This window comes from Lactuca saligna, chromosome 8 (genome assembly GCF_052625555.1).
Source record: "Lactuca saligna cultivar CGN05327 chromosome 8, ASM5262555v1, whole genome shotgun sequence".
NCBI classification, from domain to species: domain Eukaryota; kingdom Viridiplantae; phylum Streptophyta; class Magnoliopsida; order Asterales; family Asteraceae; genus Lactuca; species Lactuca saligna.
The window spans coordinates 23,307-40,642 of NC_136424.1; the positions used below are offsets into that span (position 1 = coordinate 23,307).

At 36.1% G+C, this 17,336-nt stretch overlaps 1 protein-coding gene across 1 annotated transcript; it reads left to right on the forward strand.

The window, feature by feature from the left end:
• The first annotated feature begins 9,680 nt into the window (after positions 1-9,680).
• On the forward strand, positions 9,681-14,673 carry LOC145008486 (uncharacterized). The gene is made up of 5 exons (XM_078967086.1): positions 9,681-10,569; positions 10,636-10,744; positions 10,844-10,965; positions 11,108-11,194; positions 11,279-14,673. Exons 1-5 carry the CDS (start codon positions 9,681-9,683, stop codon positions 14,671-14,673), a joined length of 4,602 nt encoding a protein of 1,533 aa, XP_078823212.1.
• The last annotated feature ends 2,663 nt before the right edge of the window (positions 14,674-17,336 follow it).

A 17,336-nucleotide genomic window follows, 5' to 3' on the forward strand; every position in this document is an offset into this window, starting at 1 on the left:
TCCTCTTTTGATGATTCTATTGATAATGTTAAGAAACTATCATCTGTTAGCCAAAGAAATGATATTCTGATGAATTGGAAAGAACTTAATCAAAAAAAGAAGGAGAAGGTGATCCATAAGTTGTGCACGAGTAAAATAAAAAAACAGGTGGAAGCTAGCTTAGGGAAGAACCGAGTATCATTTAAACCTTCTGCTTCTTTGTTTCCTGCGGTTATTGATATGAAGAAGACATCGGATTTAGAAGCTTCAGATGGATTGCAAAAAGTGGGAGAAACTGTGTTAAATCTCATTCCCGAAGGAGTTCCAATCTCGAATAATAATAGGCCTGTGATTGTTGATATTCAAGACATCTGTTCTATGCGCCCTCAGGTTAAGGAGAAGAGGGTAAAGAAGAAGTTTGAAATTGATGAAATTGTCAGTCAACAGCTTGAACAAGTCTGTAATGAGATTATATTCCATTTTCCAAGTAAGTTTAATCATTTAGAGCTTGCTTGTGAGGGTGAATTCAAATACAAGTATGTTGATACTGAGGAGGAAGAAAGTGAAGGCCAAATGAACATAGATGATAAGGAAGAAACAAGAACAATGGGTTATAATACTAATGGCGGGCTTCTTATAACTGAAGATATGCTGGAAGAAGTGAAGGTTAATAATGTAAAGGGTAAAGAGGAGAAGATTATTCTTGTGCAAAATGCGGTGGAAGAAAAAAGTGAAGGAAAAGTTTCATATGCTGAAAAAGTGAGTGGAAAGAAAATGAATGCAGCGAATCTTATTTCAAAAGTTAAAAAGAATGCTGAACTCCCTGAAGGTGTTGTGGAAATGCCTATAAGTGACATTCTTAAAGGTTGCAGCCCATTTAAAACAACATTGTATGGGTATTTTATTGATAAACACATTAATTTTTTTAATGTTAATAAGTTTGCCCATAATATGTGGAAGAAATATGGCTTGGAAGAGGTAATGGTAAATGATGAAGGGATTTACTTTTTTAGATTCAGCTCAGAGCAAGGTCTTCTTTCGGTGCTAGAAGGGGGAGTATGGATGATATTTGATAGTGCACTCATTATCCGAAGATGGACCACAGGTGTTAGCTCAGTTAAAGATCAGCATGATAAAATTCCTGTTTGGGTAAAGATATACAATGTGCCCCTGGAGTACTGGAATGGGACAGGTTTGAGCCATATTGCTTGGGAAATTGGAAAGCCTTTAGATGTTGATGCTCACACGGCTAAAATGTGTCAAGAACATTGGGGAAGGCCGGCTTTTATGAGAATCTTAATTGAAATGTCAGCAGCCAAGGAGTGGCTTAATGAAGTTCTCATTTATTCCTCGGACTTAACAACAGGTGAAAGAATTCCCTCCAAATGCAAGATTGAATATGCTTGGAATCCTTCAAAATGCTCTCATTGTAAAGTATATGGACATTCGGATTCTAAATGTGGGATATTATTAGCAAAGCAAGCTACGGAAAGCAGCAAGGTGACTGGGAATGAGGAAAATAAGGAAGGGAAAAAGGTTGATTTAATGGAGGTTCTTATTGCTAGTACGAAAAAAGTGGAAGAAGATAATGAAGGGTTTCAACTTGCAAGTAAAAAGAATAAGGGGAACAATATAGGAGGTCTCGGCAAGGAAGAAATGGGAAAGAAAAACGTTTTTTTGGTTCAGGGGCAAAATGGGAATTATCAAGGAAATGGGAAAAAAGTGGCTGGAACTAATGTTGGAAGTCAGGGGCAGAAATGGAATAGTGGATTGAAAATGGGGAATAACAATGGGGGTAATCAATGGAATAAAGGAAAAGCAATTCAGGGGCATAATGGGAAAAATTATCACAAGAATGGGAATGGTTTTGGTGGAAAATTTGAACAGGGGCAGAGCAGCAAAAATATTCAGGTTGTGAAAAAAGAAAGTATTGAAGGTTCTGCTATAGATGGGAATAGTCAACAAAAGCCTAATCAGTTTGTGGGGCTGGGGAAAAAAGAAGAAAACGTGAGAAAGTATGTTCCAAGATCTGGTCCGGATATTAAAATTAGCTCCAATTTTGATTTGAATAATCAGAATGTGTTTGATTCTGGTTCCATGGAGTTTGTTTCAAAAAATAAGTTTGACATTTTAATGAATTTGAAAGAGGAGGGTCAATTTGGGAACTCAAAAAGAGAGGTTGATGATATTGATTTAGAATACTTGGATACGGTTGATCAAATGGAAGTTCTTGATGGTATCCCTTTGAATGATACCAAAATGGAAGCTGGTGCCAATGACGTTTAATATTGGAATTTGGAATATTAGGGGATTTAATCAATCCTCTAAGCAAAAAGAGTTAAGGAATTTAATTAATATGAATAAGTTGAGTTTACTTGCTGTCCTTGAACCTCAAGTCAGATTTAGTAAGCTTATGGAGAAGTGTGGAAAAATTTTTGGATCTTGGAAGTGGATTGCTAATAAGGGTAATCCTGGAAGTACTACTCGAATTATTATAGGATGGAATTCTAATCTTTTTGATGTGAACCTGATTGATCAAAATGATCAAGTTTTACATTGTAAGATTAATTTTCATCCTAATAATAAGTATGTGTTTTGCTCCTTTGTTTATGCGGCCAACAACTACATTGAAAGAAGAGTTCTTTGGGATTCTTTGTTGCATCACAAGAGTTTTATTAAAAATGAACCTTGGATTCTTGGTGGAGATTTTAATGTTATTCTCAATCTTATTGAAAGTTCGGCTAGCTCTTCTAGAATTTCAAGAGGAATGGCTGATTTTCATGATTGTATTAATAGTCTTGGCCTTCAAGATATTAATCGAAATGGTTTGAATTTCACTTGGAATCAAAAACCGAGGGGTAGTAATGGCATTTTGAAAAAGTTAGATCGCGTGATGGGCAACAGCAAGCTGATTGAGGAATTTCCGTCGATCTATGCCACTTTTTTGCCTTATGGAATTTCGGATCACAGCCCTGTTATCATCAAATTTCCGGTGAAGATAGATTATAAAGTTTTGCCGTTCAAGTTTCCTAATGTTCTAGCTAATTGTATGGATTTAAAGCTCATAGTTGAAGATCATTGGAAGCATCAAGTTAAAGGAGTTAAGATGTTCAGTTTGGTTCAAAAGCTAAAAGTCCTTAAAAAACCAATTCGGAATTTATTTAGAAAACAGGGACACCTTTCTGAAAATGTTGAGCATTGCCGAAAAGAGCTCAATGTTGTGCAATGTGAGCTTGATAAAGATCCTTTTAATCCCGAGCTTAGGGAGTTAGAGGCTATTTTTTTGGGAGAATTTAATAAAGCTTATGCTGTTAAAGAAAGTTTTTTAAAGCAAAAAGCGAAAGTTGATTGGTTAAAGGAGGGAGATAGTAATTCTAAATACTTTCATAAAATTGTTAAAGGTAAAATTAATAAGAATAGCATTAATGCTATTTTGAATGAAGAAGGCAATTGGATTGAAGGTGATGTTGTTCCTAATGTTTTCATCAAATATTTCAGTGAGTTTTTGGGGACTGAAATTAATTGTGCTGAAATTGACAACCCCCAATCGTTGTTTTTAAAGAAACTTGATCTGGTGCATGCTAATGATATGGTCAAAGTGGTCACTGATGAGGAAATAAAGAGTGCTTTATTTGATATTGATGATGACAAGGCTCCGGGGCCTGATGGTTTTTCTGCCAAATTTTTCAAAGCTATGTGGGATATAATCGGAAAGGATTTCTGCCAAGCTGTCAAGGAATTTTTCTGCACTGGGAAATTACTTAAAGAAGTCAATGCTACAGTGATAGCTTTAGTTCCGAAAACTGACACACCTGGGAAAGTCAGTGATTATAGGCCGATATCTTGCTGTTCGGTCATATACAAATGCATTAGCAAGATAATTGTTGGACGTATTAGAAATTATTTGAGTTGCATTGTTTCCAATAACCAATCGGCTTTCATTCCGGGTAGATCAATCACTGATAACATTTTGTTATCTCAAGAGTTAGTTCGTGGGTATCACCGTAATCGAGGATTTTCTCGTTGTGCCATGAAAGTGGATATTCAAAAAGCTTATGATACGGTAAATTGGGCTTTTCTCCAAGATATCCTTTTCTTTTTCGGATTTCATCCTGTTATGATCAAATGGATAATGAGTTGTGTGACTTCTCCTTCGTTCATGATAAGTATAAATGGCACTTTTCACGGGTATTTTGAAGGTAAGCGTGGTTTAAGGCAAGGATGTCCGTTGTCTCCGTACTTGTTCACACTTGTTATGGAAACCTTCAATCTTATTCTCCAAAGAAAGATCCTTAAGGAGAATTTGTTTAAGTATCACTGGAGTTGTAAGAAGCAAAAGATTACGCATCTTTGTTTTGCGGACGACCTGATGATTTTCTGTCATGGAAATTTTGCGTCGGTTAGGGTGATCAAAGAGGCACTTGATGAATTTGCTGGAGTGGCTGGTCTTATTCCCAATCTAGCAAAAAGTCATATTTTTTTCGGGAATGTCAAGCCTAATGCTAAAAAGAAAATCCTTGATTCCTTGACGTTTGTGGAAGGGAAATTACCTGTGCGCTATTTGGGTCTTCCGTTGATATCCACCAGATTGTTTATAAGGGATTGTAACAGATTGGTTGATAAGGTTAGGAAAAGAATTGGTGATTGGAGAAATAAGTTTTTATCTTATGCTGGAAGATTACAACTTATTTCTTCGGTTCTTTTTTCCCTGCCTGTGTTTTGGGCTTCCAGCATGCTGATTCCTAGTAGCACCATAAAAAACATTGAAAAAATGATGAAGAATTTTTTATGGAATCATGATGAATCGAAAAGAGGAAGAGCTAAAGTGGCCTGGTCTGCTATTTGTAAGCCGGTGGTTAATGGAGGTTTGGGTCTTAGAAGCCTGAGAACGTGGAATAAAGCTATTCTTTCAAAGCGAATTTGGATGATTCTTGATGATTTTGATTCTTTATGGGTTAAGTGGGTCAAGATCAATCTTTTAAAAGGGAGAAGCTTTTGGGATATAGAGAAAAAGAACGGGCTGAGTTGGAGTTGGCGGAATCTTATTAAGCTCAAAGATGAGGTTAGAAATCATTTTTGTAATAAGATAGGAGATGGAGCTTCCACGTTTATATGGTTTGATGATTGGCATCCATTGGGACCTTTATCTTATGTGATTTCTCATAGGGAAATTTCGCAAGCAGGGTTTAATATTTCGGATAAGGTTAAAGATGTTATTGTTGATGATTCTTGGTACTGGCCGAATAACTGGTGTGATCTTATCCCTCAATTAACGAATTTCCAGCTTCCTTCGCTTACTCCTTCTTGTCCCGATAAAGTCATGTGGAGGGGTAATTCTGGGAAAATTTTCGATTTCAGCATAAAAAAAGTCTGTGATGATATTTCGAATGTTGGAGATGAAGTTTCATGGGCTCATCTGGTTTGGTTCAAACATCAAATTCCAAGACATAGCTTTATTCTTTGGCTTGCTGTTCAGGAAAGGCTCATGACACAAGACAGGATGAGATTCTGGGACAAAAATAAAAGCGTTCATTGTGTTTTGTGTAATAAGCAACCTGATTCGCATTCTCACTTGTTTTTTGAATGTGAGTTCTCTAAGTATATCTGGAAAGCTGTGAAAGACAAAGCTGGAATTACAAGTGATTCGCATGGCTGGAAAGATTTAATTGAAGAACTTCAAGATAAGTTCAAAGGAAATAGCATTCTTGATTTCATCAGGAAAATTGCTTTTGCGGCGTCTGTGTATTATATCTGGAGAGAAAGAAACCGAAGACTCTTTAGGAAAGGAAAATCGGAAGAGATGAAAGTTATGCTGGAAATTTTTGAAGAAATTCGTTTGAAGCTTATTGGCCTCAAAGGTGATTTTTTGGGTTTTGATAATATTGTCAAAAAGAAGTGGGGTGTTCCTGTGGGAGAGAAAAATCAAGATCATTTTGATGATTAAAGGAATTGACGGGTTTAGGTTTAACAATTTCCCTTTAAAAATTGTGATGCTTATCGGTTTTATCCCGATTTTCTTGAGGATTATTCCTTTAGAAGTGGTTTTTATTTTGCAAATGGGTTTCATCCCCATTTTAAGTTGTTTCCCTCCTTGGCAACTTGGAGTCTCCACTTTGGTGGGTGCCACTGCTAGTTCGATTAGCAAGTGGTGGGATAATTACCCGTCAATACCAGGGATTGGGTACGTTCTCCTTAAACTGTACCACAAATGGGTTGGTTGTTTCCCTTGTAACTATAAAAACAACCACTTTAAGGTCTTATGGCATAAGTGTATGGTTACTGCTATCCGGTTTATCCCGGATTTCATTGGAAATTTTTCCTTTGAAGTGGATTATTTTATTTTGCATTTGGGTTTGATCCCCATTAATTGGTGTTTTTATCCTAGGCAACTAGGATTCTCCACTTATGTGGGTGCCACTGCTAGTTCGATTAGCAAGTGGTGGGATATTCACCCGGCAATACACGGGATTGGGTACGTTAACCTTAGACTGTACCACTTACAGGTTGGTTGTTTCCTTTGTAATCATAAAAACAACCACATTTGGAGCCTTATGGATCCTTGTTTGCTTATTGCTGTCTGGTTTATCCCAGATTTCATTGGAAGTCTTTCCTTTGAAGTGGTCAATTCTTTAAAGCAAATGGGTTTGATCCCCGTTAGTTGGAAATTTCTTCCTAGGCAACTAGGAATCTCCACTCTTGTGGGTGCCACTGCTAGTTCGATTAGCAAGTGGTGGGATATTTACCCGTTAATACACTGGATTGGGTACGTTAACCTCAGACTGTACCACAATTGGGTTGGTTGTTTCCTTTGTTCTCATAAAAACAACCACTTCGGGACCTTTCAAACCCTTTGGTTTTACCAAAATTTTAAAGCTAATCGGTCTATCCCGGTTATCATTGGTATTTTTGCCTTTGATGTGGAATTTGGAGGTTTTATTCTTAATTTTTTAAGAATTAACCTTCAGGGGTATTTTTGGAATACTCTCTTTAAAAAAGGAATTGACGGGCTTCATTTTTTTGGATGGATTCCTAAGAAGAAAGTTGGCGATCTAGATTTTTTTTAATCTTGAGGATTATGGTATCATTGCGATTATGAGCCTTTTAATTGTTAGAGGTTGGGATTTAACTCAAGGGCAATTTTGGAATATTTGGAACATTATATTGGAAGATTTGTTGAAGAGTAATTGGTTTATTTTGGGCAAGAAAGAAGTTGAAGACAAATTGAAGAAAATTTGGAAATGGTGGGATTTGTTGGGAAATAACGGTTTTAGCAACACACTTTCTTGTGTTTTGAAGATTATATTTTGGAGTTTATTGGACGTTAAAGTGAAGATTGGAAAGAAGACTAGCAATTATTGTGAGGAGAAGATTGGGAAGAATTACATGAAGAGTATAGTTCAAAGTTCAAAGTTCATTGCTATTATTGGTGGTAACTTGGAGTGGAAATATTTGCAAATTATTGATGATATGAATGTTTTGGCCAATGATTCTCTTGATTTGGAAGTTCCTTGGAAGCATTGGAAGACAATCATTATTCAAACCTTGGACTATTTGTTTGAGTATGAGGCCATATTTTGGGTTTTGAACGGGTGGAAGATTGGAAGCTTTATGAAGATTGAAGATTTTGAAGATTTCGTGAATTGGAAGTTTTTTGGTTTTGATTGTATTGTGTATCTCTTTGAAAGTTATGTTTGGTTTCACTCCTTGCTTTGGAGTTGGACATGGAAGTGGATCGGTTGGTTTGTTTAGTTAGGGTTAGTTGCTTTTGTTTTAGTTTAGGGTTTGTAGTTGTTGTTAGTTGTGTAGTTAGGTTTTTTGGGCGGTTGCCTTCTTTCTTTGTATTGTTTTTTTCTTTTCAATAAAATTTGCCAAGGGGTCTTCCCCTTTTATCCAAAAAAAAAAAAAAAAAACCCCCTAAACCCTAAACCCTAAACCCTAAACCCTAAACCCAAACCCAAACCCAAACCCAACTTTCTCTGTCTTTGTTTCTCTCTCTTCTCTGGCGAGTTGGCGATTCCCTCGTTTTTTCAACCGTTTTTCCGGCACCGATCATTATTCCGGCAACAGTTTCCACTGATTTTGATCTTAATTTGTTCGTCTTCTCCTGCTCGTTCTGTGGATACTATTTGATCGATTTATGGAGGGTGATCCCCCTGATTTGGAACCCGACGTAATAATGAAAAAAAAAATGTGAACTCGAAGAACAAACTCAAATCCGTTCTGGATGTTGATTCCAATCAATTGAGTGATCCTTTGAAAGCTAAATCAGATACTTCTCTCATCAATAAATTTGAATCTGAAGCTAGTCTGATCGCTCCTAAAATCCCATCTGAAGCTGGTAATTCCGAAAACTCTAAATTGGATAGCATGGTTTTAGATTCTTCTTCTGTTGTGAAAAATGAAGTTATTCAATCTAATTGTTTGAATTTGAGTTCGCAAATTGCTCCTGATGTTGCTGTTTTGAAAAATTATGTTAGTCCCTGTTCCATTAAAATCGATTGTGCTTTCCCTTCTATAATTCTTCATGTCTCTATTAATTCTATAAAAAAGGAGGAGGAATCAATTGATGGTTTAAGTCAACCTGTTATTGAATTTGAGAAGGATATTGCTCAATTTTGTGGCCCTGGAGAGAAAAATGCTATGATGGCTTTTTGGAATGGATTATCTATTAATGAAAAAGAAGGATTTGTTCATGGATTGAGGTTTACGAAGAAGAAATACAACAGTGGTATTGATGCTGATGATGACATTGTGGATTCAATTGATGATGTAAAGAAGATTTCCTTGGTTAGTCAAAGAAATGAAATGCTGTTGAATTGGAAAGATCTTACCAATAAGAAAAAAGAGAAATTTTTCCATAAACTTTGTACAAGCAAAGTTAAAAAGCAGGTTGAAGCTAATTTTGGGAAGAATCGTATTCCATTTAAACCATCTTCTTCTCTATTTCCTTCCTCGGTTAATATGAAGAAATCCTCTGATTTTGAAGCTTCCGATGGTTTTCCAAAAGTTGGTGAAACTGTGAGTAATCTTTTTCCTGAAGGAGTTCCTAATTTGAATTTGAATGAACCAGTGATTGTTGATCTTCAAAATATATGCTCTATGCAATCTTTGGTTAAGAAAAAGAAAGAGAAAAGGAAAATTGAAATTGATGAAATGGTGAGTAGACAGCTGGAGCGAGTGTGTAATGAGATTATATATCACTTTCCTAGTAAGTTCAACCATATTGATATTGTTAAAAAAGGTGATTTTAATTTCAATTATGTTGATCCGGATGATAAGGGTATTAATGTCCAAATGTTGGTTGATGAAAATGAGGAAAATAAAGGAAATATCTGGAATAGTAATGGTGGGTTGCTTATTACTGAAAATATGATGGAACAAATGAAGAATGGGGAGTTGAAGAGCAAGGTGAATTTTTCTATTCCTAAAACTAATCTGGAGGAATCGAAATTAAATGAACCTGTTTCGTATGCTGAGAAAGTTAATGGAAAGAAGCTCAATGCTGCAAATCGTATTTCCAAGGTTAAGAAAAATGCGGATTTGCCTGATGGAGTGGTGGAAATGCCCATATGTGATATTCTTAAAGGATGCAGCCCATTTAAGACCATTCTTTATGGTTATTTCATTGACAAACATGTTAATTTCTTTAATGTTAACAAGTTTGCTCATAATATGTGGAAAAATATGGCTTAGAAGAGGTGATGGTAAATGATGAAGGGATCTATTTCTTCAGATTCAGTTCTAAACAAGGAATGATTTCTGTTTTGGAGGGTGGAGTGTGGATGATTTTTGATAGTGCCCTTGTTGTTAGGAGATGGACTACTGGTGTGAGTTCGGCAAAAGATCAACACGACAAAGTTCCTGTTTGGGTAAAGATTTTTAATGTTCCCCTTGAATATTGGAATGGAACAGGGTTGAGTCACATTGCTTGGGAGATTGGAAAACCGTTGGATGTTGATGCCCATACAACGAAGATGTGTCAAGAGCATTGGGGAAGATCGGCATTCATGAGAGTTTTAATTGAAATGTCTGCTTCTAAAGAATGGCTTAAAGAAGTTCATGTTTATTCTTCGGATCTTACTACTGGTGAAAGAATTCTGTCAAAGTGTAAAATTGAGTATGCTTGGAATCCTTCCAAATGTTCTCATTGCAAGGTTTATGGGCATAAAGATAGTACTTGTGGAATTTTACTTGCTAAGGAGGCCAATGATTTAGCGAATTCTAAATCTGATGATCAAAAAAAGGATGGTATTAAAGTTGACTTGATGGAGGTTCTTATTGCGAGCACTAAAAAAGTTGATGATGACAATGAAGGGTTTCAAACTGTGGAAAAAAGGAATAAGGGAATAAAAATGGGCGAAAAGACTAAGGAAGGATTAGGGAATAAAAATCATAATTCTTTTCAAGGGCAAAATGGGAAAAACCAAGGAAATGGAAAGAATATGGTTGGAAACTCTGTTGGAAGTCAGGGGCAAAAAAGGAATAGTTCAACTAAAAATGGAAATACTTTCGGTGGAAATCAATGGAATAAGGGAAAAGAAGTTCAGGGGTATAATGGGAAAAATCAGGCTGTGAGTGGAAGAACAAATGGTTTTAATTTCGAATAGGGGCGGAATAGTAAAAGCTTTAAGTTTTCGAATAAAATCAACAATTCAGGGACTGGTTCAGGTGGGAATAATTTTCAGGGGATGCCTCATGCGTTTAACTCTTTCCAGGAACCTAAAATGAATATTGAAGGGGGAAAAAAGATTGACAGTGGGCTGAAGTATATTCCAAAGTCTGGAGCTGATTTTTAGATTAACTCTAATTTTGATAAAGTTCTTAATGTTGAGAAATGTCAAGATCCTGCGATTATTTTTTCTAGCAATAAATTTGATGTTTTAAAGGATTTGGAAGATGATAATCAAATGGGTTTTTCTAGAAGGGGTGTTCAAGGAATTGATCTTGATTACTTGGATACTGTTGATCAAATGGAAGTTATAGGTGGTATCCCTTTGGATGATACCAACATGGAGTCTTTTCCCAATGACGCTTAGTTTCGGGATCTGGAATGTTAGGGGCTTTAATCAGTCTCCTAAACAAAAAGAAATAAAAAAGTTAATTCAGTTGAATAATTTGAGTTTATTAGCTGTTCTTGAGCCTCAAGCCAGTTTTGGTAAACTTGAAGAGAAGTGTGACAAAATCTTTGGTTCTTGGAAGTGGATTGCTAATAAAGGTTCTTATGGTACTACTTCTCGAATAATTCTTGGATGGAATCCCTGTTTTTTTAATTTTAACTTGATTGATCACAATGATCAAGTTTTTCATTTTAAAGTCAGTTTTCCAAACAACAATAAACATGTTTTCTGTTCCATTGTTTACGCTGCCAATAAGTATATTGATAGAAGAGCTTTATGGTCTTCTCTTGTGTTTCACAACAACTTCGTTGGTGATGATCCTTGGCTGGTTGGGGGTGATTTTAATGTCACCCTTAGTCTTAATGATAGCATGGCTGGCTCTTCTAGATATACCAAAGGCATGGTTGACTTCCTTGATTGCATTAATTCTCTGGAAATTCAAGATATCAATAGTAATGGATTAAACTATACTTGGAATCAAAAACCGCAGGGCAGCATTGGTATTTTGAAAAAATTGGATCGAGTGATGGTCAATAGTAAGTTACTTGATGATTTTCCTTCGATTTATGCTTCTTTTCTGCCCTATGGAATTTCGGATCATAGCCCAATGGTCATCAAAATCCCGATTAGAAATAAGTTTAAAGTGCTTCCTTTCAAATTCCCTAATGTCCTTGTTTTAAATCCGGAGTTGAAAGTTTTGGTGGAAAAGCATTGGAATGTTGAAATTCAAGGAATCAAGATGTTTTGTTTATTGCAAAAGCTTAAAAATCTCAAGAAGCCAATTCGTAAATTGCTAAAAATTCAGGGGCATTTTTCGGAAAATGTTAATCATATTCGAAAGGAGCTGGAAGCGGTCCAAGTTGATCTGGATTTGGATCCTTTCAATTCAAGTCTTCGTGATTTAGAAGCCATTTTTCTTGGTGAACTTAAAAAAGCTTATGAGAAAGAAGAAATTTTTTTGAAACAAAAAGCTAAAATTCATTGGCTAAAAGAGGGGGATTGCAATTCTAAGTTTTTTCACAGAATTGTTAAAGGGAGATCTCATAAAAATAGAATTGAAGCTATTATGAATTGTGAAGGGAAATGGCTGGAAGGTGAAGATGTCTACAAAGAATTTATGGATTATTTCAAAGATTTTTTAGGTTCTGATGTTACTTGTGGAGAGATTAATCAACCCAATTCTTTGTTTTGTAATAAACTTGATCTTGCTGTTGCTGTTGAGATGATTAAGGTTGTGTCTGATGAAGAAATCAAAGCTGCCCTTTTTGATATTGAAGATGATAAATCTCCTGGTCCTGATGGTTACTCGGCTAAATTTTTTAAAGCTATGTGGTCTGTTATAAGGAAGGATTTTTGTCTCGCTGTTAAAGTATTTTTTGCTAGTGGAAAAATTCTCAAAGAAGTCAATGCCACTGCCATTGCTTTAGTCCCAAAATCTGATTCTCCTGGAAAAGTGAATGATTTTAGACCTATTTCTTGCTGCTCGGTTATTTATAAATGCATTAGTAAGGCGATTGTTGCTAGAATAAGGAATCACTTGGGATCCATTGTTGCTGAAAATCAGTCTACTTTTATTCCTGGAAGATCGATCACTGATAATATTCTTCTTTCTCAAGAACTTGTTCGAGGATATCACAGAAACCGTGGGTTTTCTAGATGTGCTCTTAAGGTGGACATCCAAAAAGCTTATGACACAGTTAGCTGGTCATTTCTTCAAGATATTCTTTTCCTTTTTGGATTTCATCCAGCTATGATAAAGTGGATCATGCAATGTGTGAGCTCCCCCTCGTATATGATTAGCATTAATGGTTCCTTCCATGGTTATTTTGAAGGGAAGAGAGGTCTTAGACAGGGTTGTCCTTTATCTCCCTATCTTTTCACTTTGGTGATGGAAACTTTTAATTTGATAATTCAAAGAAGAATAAAAAATGAACCATTGTTCAAGTACCATTGGAGATGTAAGAAACTAAAGCTCACTCACCTCTGTTTTGCGGATGACTTGATGATTTTCAGTCATGGTAATGCTGCTTCGGTTAGGTTCATCAAGGAGAGTCTTGAAGAATTTGCTTTAGTGGCTGGCCTTCATCCAAATTTCTCAAAAAGCCATATTTTCTTTGGAAATGTTAAAGCTAATGTGAAGGGGAAAATTCTTGAAACTCTTCCTTTTTTTGAAGGGAAGCTCCCTATGCGATACTTGGGAATTCCTCTCATTTCGACTAGATTGTTCATTCGTGACTGCAAAAGACTTGTTGATAAAGTTCGATGCAGAATTGGGGACTGGAGAAATAAATTTCTATCTTATGCTGGTAGATTGCAACTTATTTCTTCAGTTCTTTTTTCTCTTCCTGTGTATTGGGCTTCATGTCTTCTTATTCCGGCTGCTATTACCAAGGAGATAGAGAAATTTATGAAAAACTTTCTTTGGGATTGTGATGAGTCAAAAAAAGGGAGAGCCAAAATTGCTTGGTCGTCTGTATGCAAACCAGTGGAGTTTGGGGGTCTTGGTCTCAGAAATCTTAGAGCTTGGAACAAAGCTGTTCTTTCTAAGAGAATCTGGATGATTGTTTCCAACTTTGATTCTTTATGGGTGAGATGGATAAATACTTATGTTTTAAAAGGAAGAAGCTTTTGGGATGTTGAAGAAAAACAAGATTTGAGTTGGAGTTGGAGAAACTTGCTTAGATTAAGACCTCAATTTCGAAATCATTTCTTTACAAAAATTGGGAATGGTGCTAATACGTTTATGTGGTATGATGATTGGCATCATCTTGGAGCTCTCTCTTCTGTACATTCTCCAAGAGAGATTGCTAGTGTTGGGTTCAAAATTTCAGATAAGGTCAAGGATTTTATTGTTGATAATTCTTGGTTTTGGCCTCCTGATTGGATTTCCCTTATTCCTCAGCTAAGTATCTATCAATTACCGGTTCTTGACCCTTTGGCTGCTGATAGAGTCTTATGGAGGAAAAGAGATGGTCAAATGGTTGAGTTTGACATTCATCAAGTTTGGATTGATCTTTGTAATTGTGGTCAAAAGGTCCCTTGGGTTCATCTTGTTTGGTTCAAACAACGTATTTCTAGACACAGTTTCATTTTATGGCTTGCTATACAGGAGAGACTCATGACACAGGATAGAATGAGATTCTGGGACAAAAATAAAAATCTCAAGTGTACTCTGTGTAATTTACAATCGGATTCGCATTCTCATTTGTTCTTTGAATGCCCGTATTCCTCTTTGATTTGGAAGGCTGTGAAAGATAAAGTGGAGTTAATAAGTGTCCCTCACGGATGGAAAGAGATTATTGAAGACCTACAGGTTTCCCTTAAAGGAAAGAGCATTCATGCTTTTATTATGAGAATTGCCTTTGCTGCCACGGTTTATCATGTTTGGAGGGAAAGGAATTCTAGATTATTTCGCAGAGGCAAGATTGATGAGAATAAAGTGATTTTGTATATCTTTGAGGACATTCGCCTTAAGCTCATTGGTCTTAAAAGTGATTTTGTGGGGTTTAATAATTCTGTTAAAATGAAGTGGGGTATCCCTGTTGGTGAGGAAAATATTGACTGTCTTGATGATTAAAGGAATTGACGGTTTTGGGTTTAGCAATTTTCCTTTAAAAATTGCTCTGCTTATCGGTTTTATCCCGATTTTCTTTAGGATTATTCCTTTAGAAGTGGATTTCTTCTTGCTTATGGGTATTATCCCCATAAGTGGTTGTTTTCCTCCTTGGCAACTTGGAGTCTCCACTTTGGTGGGTGCCACTGCTAGTTCGATTAGCAAGTGGTGGGATAATTACCCGTTAATACCAGGGATTGGGTACGTTTTCCTTAAACTGTACCATAATTGGGTTGGTTGTTTCCTTTGTAACTATAAAAACAACCACTTTTTGGCTTTATGGAATAATTGTATGGTTATTGCCATCCGGTTTATCCCGGATTTCATTGGAATTTTTTCCTTTGAAGTGGATATTTTCTTAATGCAAATGGGTTTGATCCCCATTAGTTGGTGCTTTCTTCCTAGGCAACTAGGAATCTCCACTTTTGTGGGTGCCACTGCTAGTTCGATTAGCAAGTGGTGGGATATTCACCCGGCAATACACGGGATTGGGTACGTTAACCTTAGACTGTACCACCTATGGGTTGGTTGTTTCCTATGTAACCATAAAAACAACCACTTTTGGAGCCTTATGGATCCTTTTTTGTTATTTTCTCTCTGGTTTATCCCGGATTTCATTGGAATTTTTTCCTTTGAAGTGGTTAATTTCTTAAAGCAAATGGGTTTGATCCCCGTTAGTTGGAATTTTCTTCCTAGGCAACTAGGAATCTCCACTTTTGTGGGTGCCACTGCTAGTTCGATTAGCAAGTGGTGGGATATTTACCCATCAATACACTGGATTGGGTACGTTAACCTTAAACTGTACCACATTTGGGTTGGTTGTTTCCCTTGTTTACATAAAAACAACCACTTTTGGATCTTCCATTCTTTTTGGTTTTACCAAAATTTTAATGCCAACCGGTCTATCCCGGTTATCATTGGTATTTTTACCTTTGATGTGGAAATTGAAGGTTCAATTCTTAATTATTTAGGGATTAACCTTTAGGGATATTTTTGGAAAATCCCCATTAAAAAAGGAATTGACGGGTTTCATATCTTTGGATTGATTCTTAAGAAGAATGTTGGTGGTTGGGATTTTTTTTGACAATCAAGATTTGGGTATCATTGTTTCTATGAGTTCAAAATTTTAAAGAATGTGGTTTATTGCTCAAGGGCATTTTTGGAACTTTTGGTTCAATTTTATGGAAGACTTTTTGAAGACCATTTGGAATAGTTTGGGTAATAATGAAGATGAAGATAATATGAAAGTTTTCTGGAAATGGTGGGATCGGTATGGATTACTTGGTTTTAGCATCATACTTTTATGGTGGATTGTGATGGTTAAAGGGAATAAGGTTTGGAGCATATGGGCTTACCAAGTGAAGAATGGAATGAAGATCAAAAATTGGTTTCTGGAGAAGAAAGGAAAAGATTGCAAGAAGAGTAAAACTAAAAGATTAAAGTTGATTGCTATTTTTGGGAATAGTATGGTTTCGAGTTTTTTGAAAGTAATTGAAGATTTGATCGAGTTGGCCAATGATTCTCTTGATTTGAAAGTTCCTTGGAAGTTGTGTGATTTTGATACTTTTCAAACCTCGGATTATTTGTTCGAGTATGAGGCCATCATTATTCTTTCTTTGGGTTGGTGGAGGATTAATTACTTCATGAAGATTGGTTTTGAAGACTTTGTGAGATGGAAGACTTTAGCTTTTGATTTCATTGTTTATAATTTTGGAAGATATGTTTGGTTTCACACTTTCCCTTGGAGTTGTACTTGGAAGTGGATTGGTTGGTTTTTGTTAGTTAGGTCTAATAGTTCTGTTTTAATTATTGTCTAGTTTAGTTTTTTAGTTGTTAGTTAGGTTTTTTGTCGTTTTTTTGGGGCGGTTTCTGTAACAATAGCAAAATTCAGGTCAAAATTTAAAATTTTATAAAACCGTAATTAAGTATACTAAGTGGTAGATATTGTAACAAGGTTTTCATACATATAAAGAACACTAAAATCCGAGTTATAACAAAGAAGTTATGACCATTCTAAGTTTCTCGACAAAAACCGGCAATACGAAGTTACGTAAAAACGCAAAGTTTCAACGAAACACTTTTTGACCTTAGGTGTCTAAATGAAAGTCATAGATATCGTCAAACCGTAACCGTACATAAAAAGAACGTCCAAATCTGACTTCGTATGAGGAAGTTGTGATTTTTCTAAGTTACAGATATAGCAGTAGACAACTAAAAACTCGAAATAGAGATCGAGAGACTTTTGGCCAAAACAACCTAAATGAGAACCAAAGGGATCAATAATTCTAGCGCAACGGTAAAAATTCTGACGAAAACGGACGTCGGATGAAGAAGTTATGGAACTTTAACGGACTTTTCCTGTCCCGACCTATTAAAAATATAATATTAAAAATAAAGTCAAAACTAGCCGACGGAGTCTAAACGAAAGTTGTAGATCATAGTCTCACCTTCGCGTGTATATAAAGAACGTCGAAACCGGAGTTCGTATGAGAAAGATATGAATTTTTAAAGTTTGTTAATTAAATTAAATATAAATTAAATTAAAGCCCGGTATTATCCGAAGGAGTCACCGGTCCGATCCCTCGTACGCCCAGCGTACCGTCGTACGCCCAGCGTACTCGGATGCT

Bases quoted from the DNA above. Each gene is read 5' to 3' on its own strand.
- LOC145008486 (XM_078967086.1), top strand. From the start codon at position 9,681: ATGGTAAATGATGAAGGGATCTATTTCTTCAGATTCAGTTCTAAACAA. The intron at 10,745-10,843 runs GTATATTCCAAA...TATTTTTTCTAG, and splicing joins AAGATTGACAGTGGGCTGAA to CAATAAATTTGATGTTTTAA. The intron at 10,966-11,107 runs GTATCCCTTTGG...TGAGTTTATTAG, and splicing joins TCAAATGGAAGTTATAGGTG to CTGTTCTTGAGCCTCAAGCC.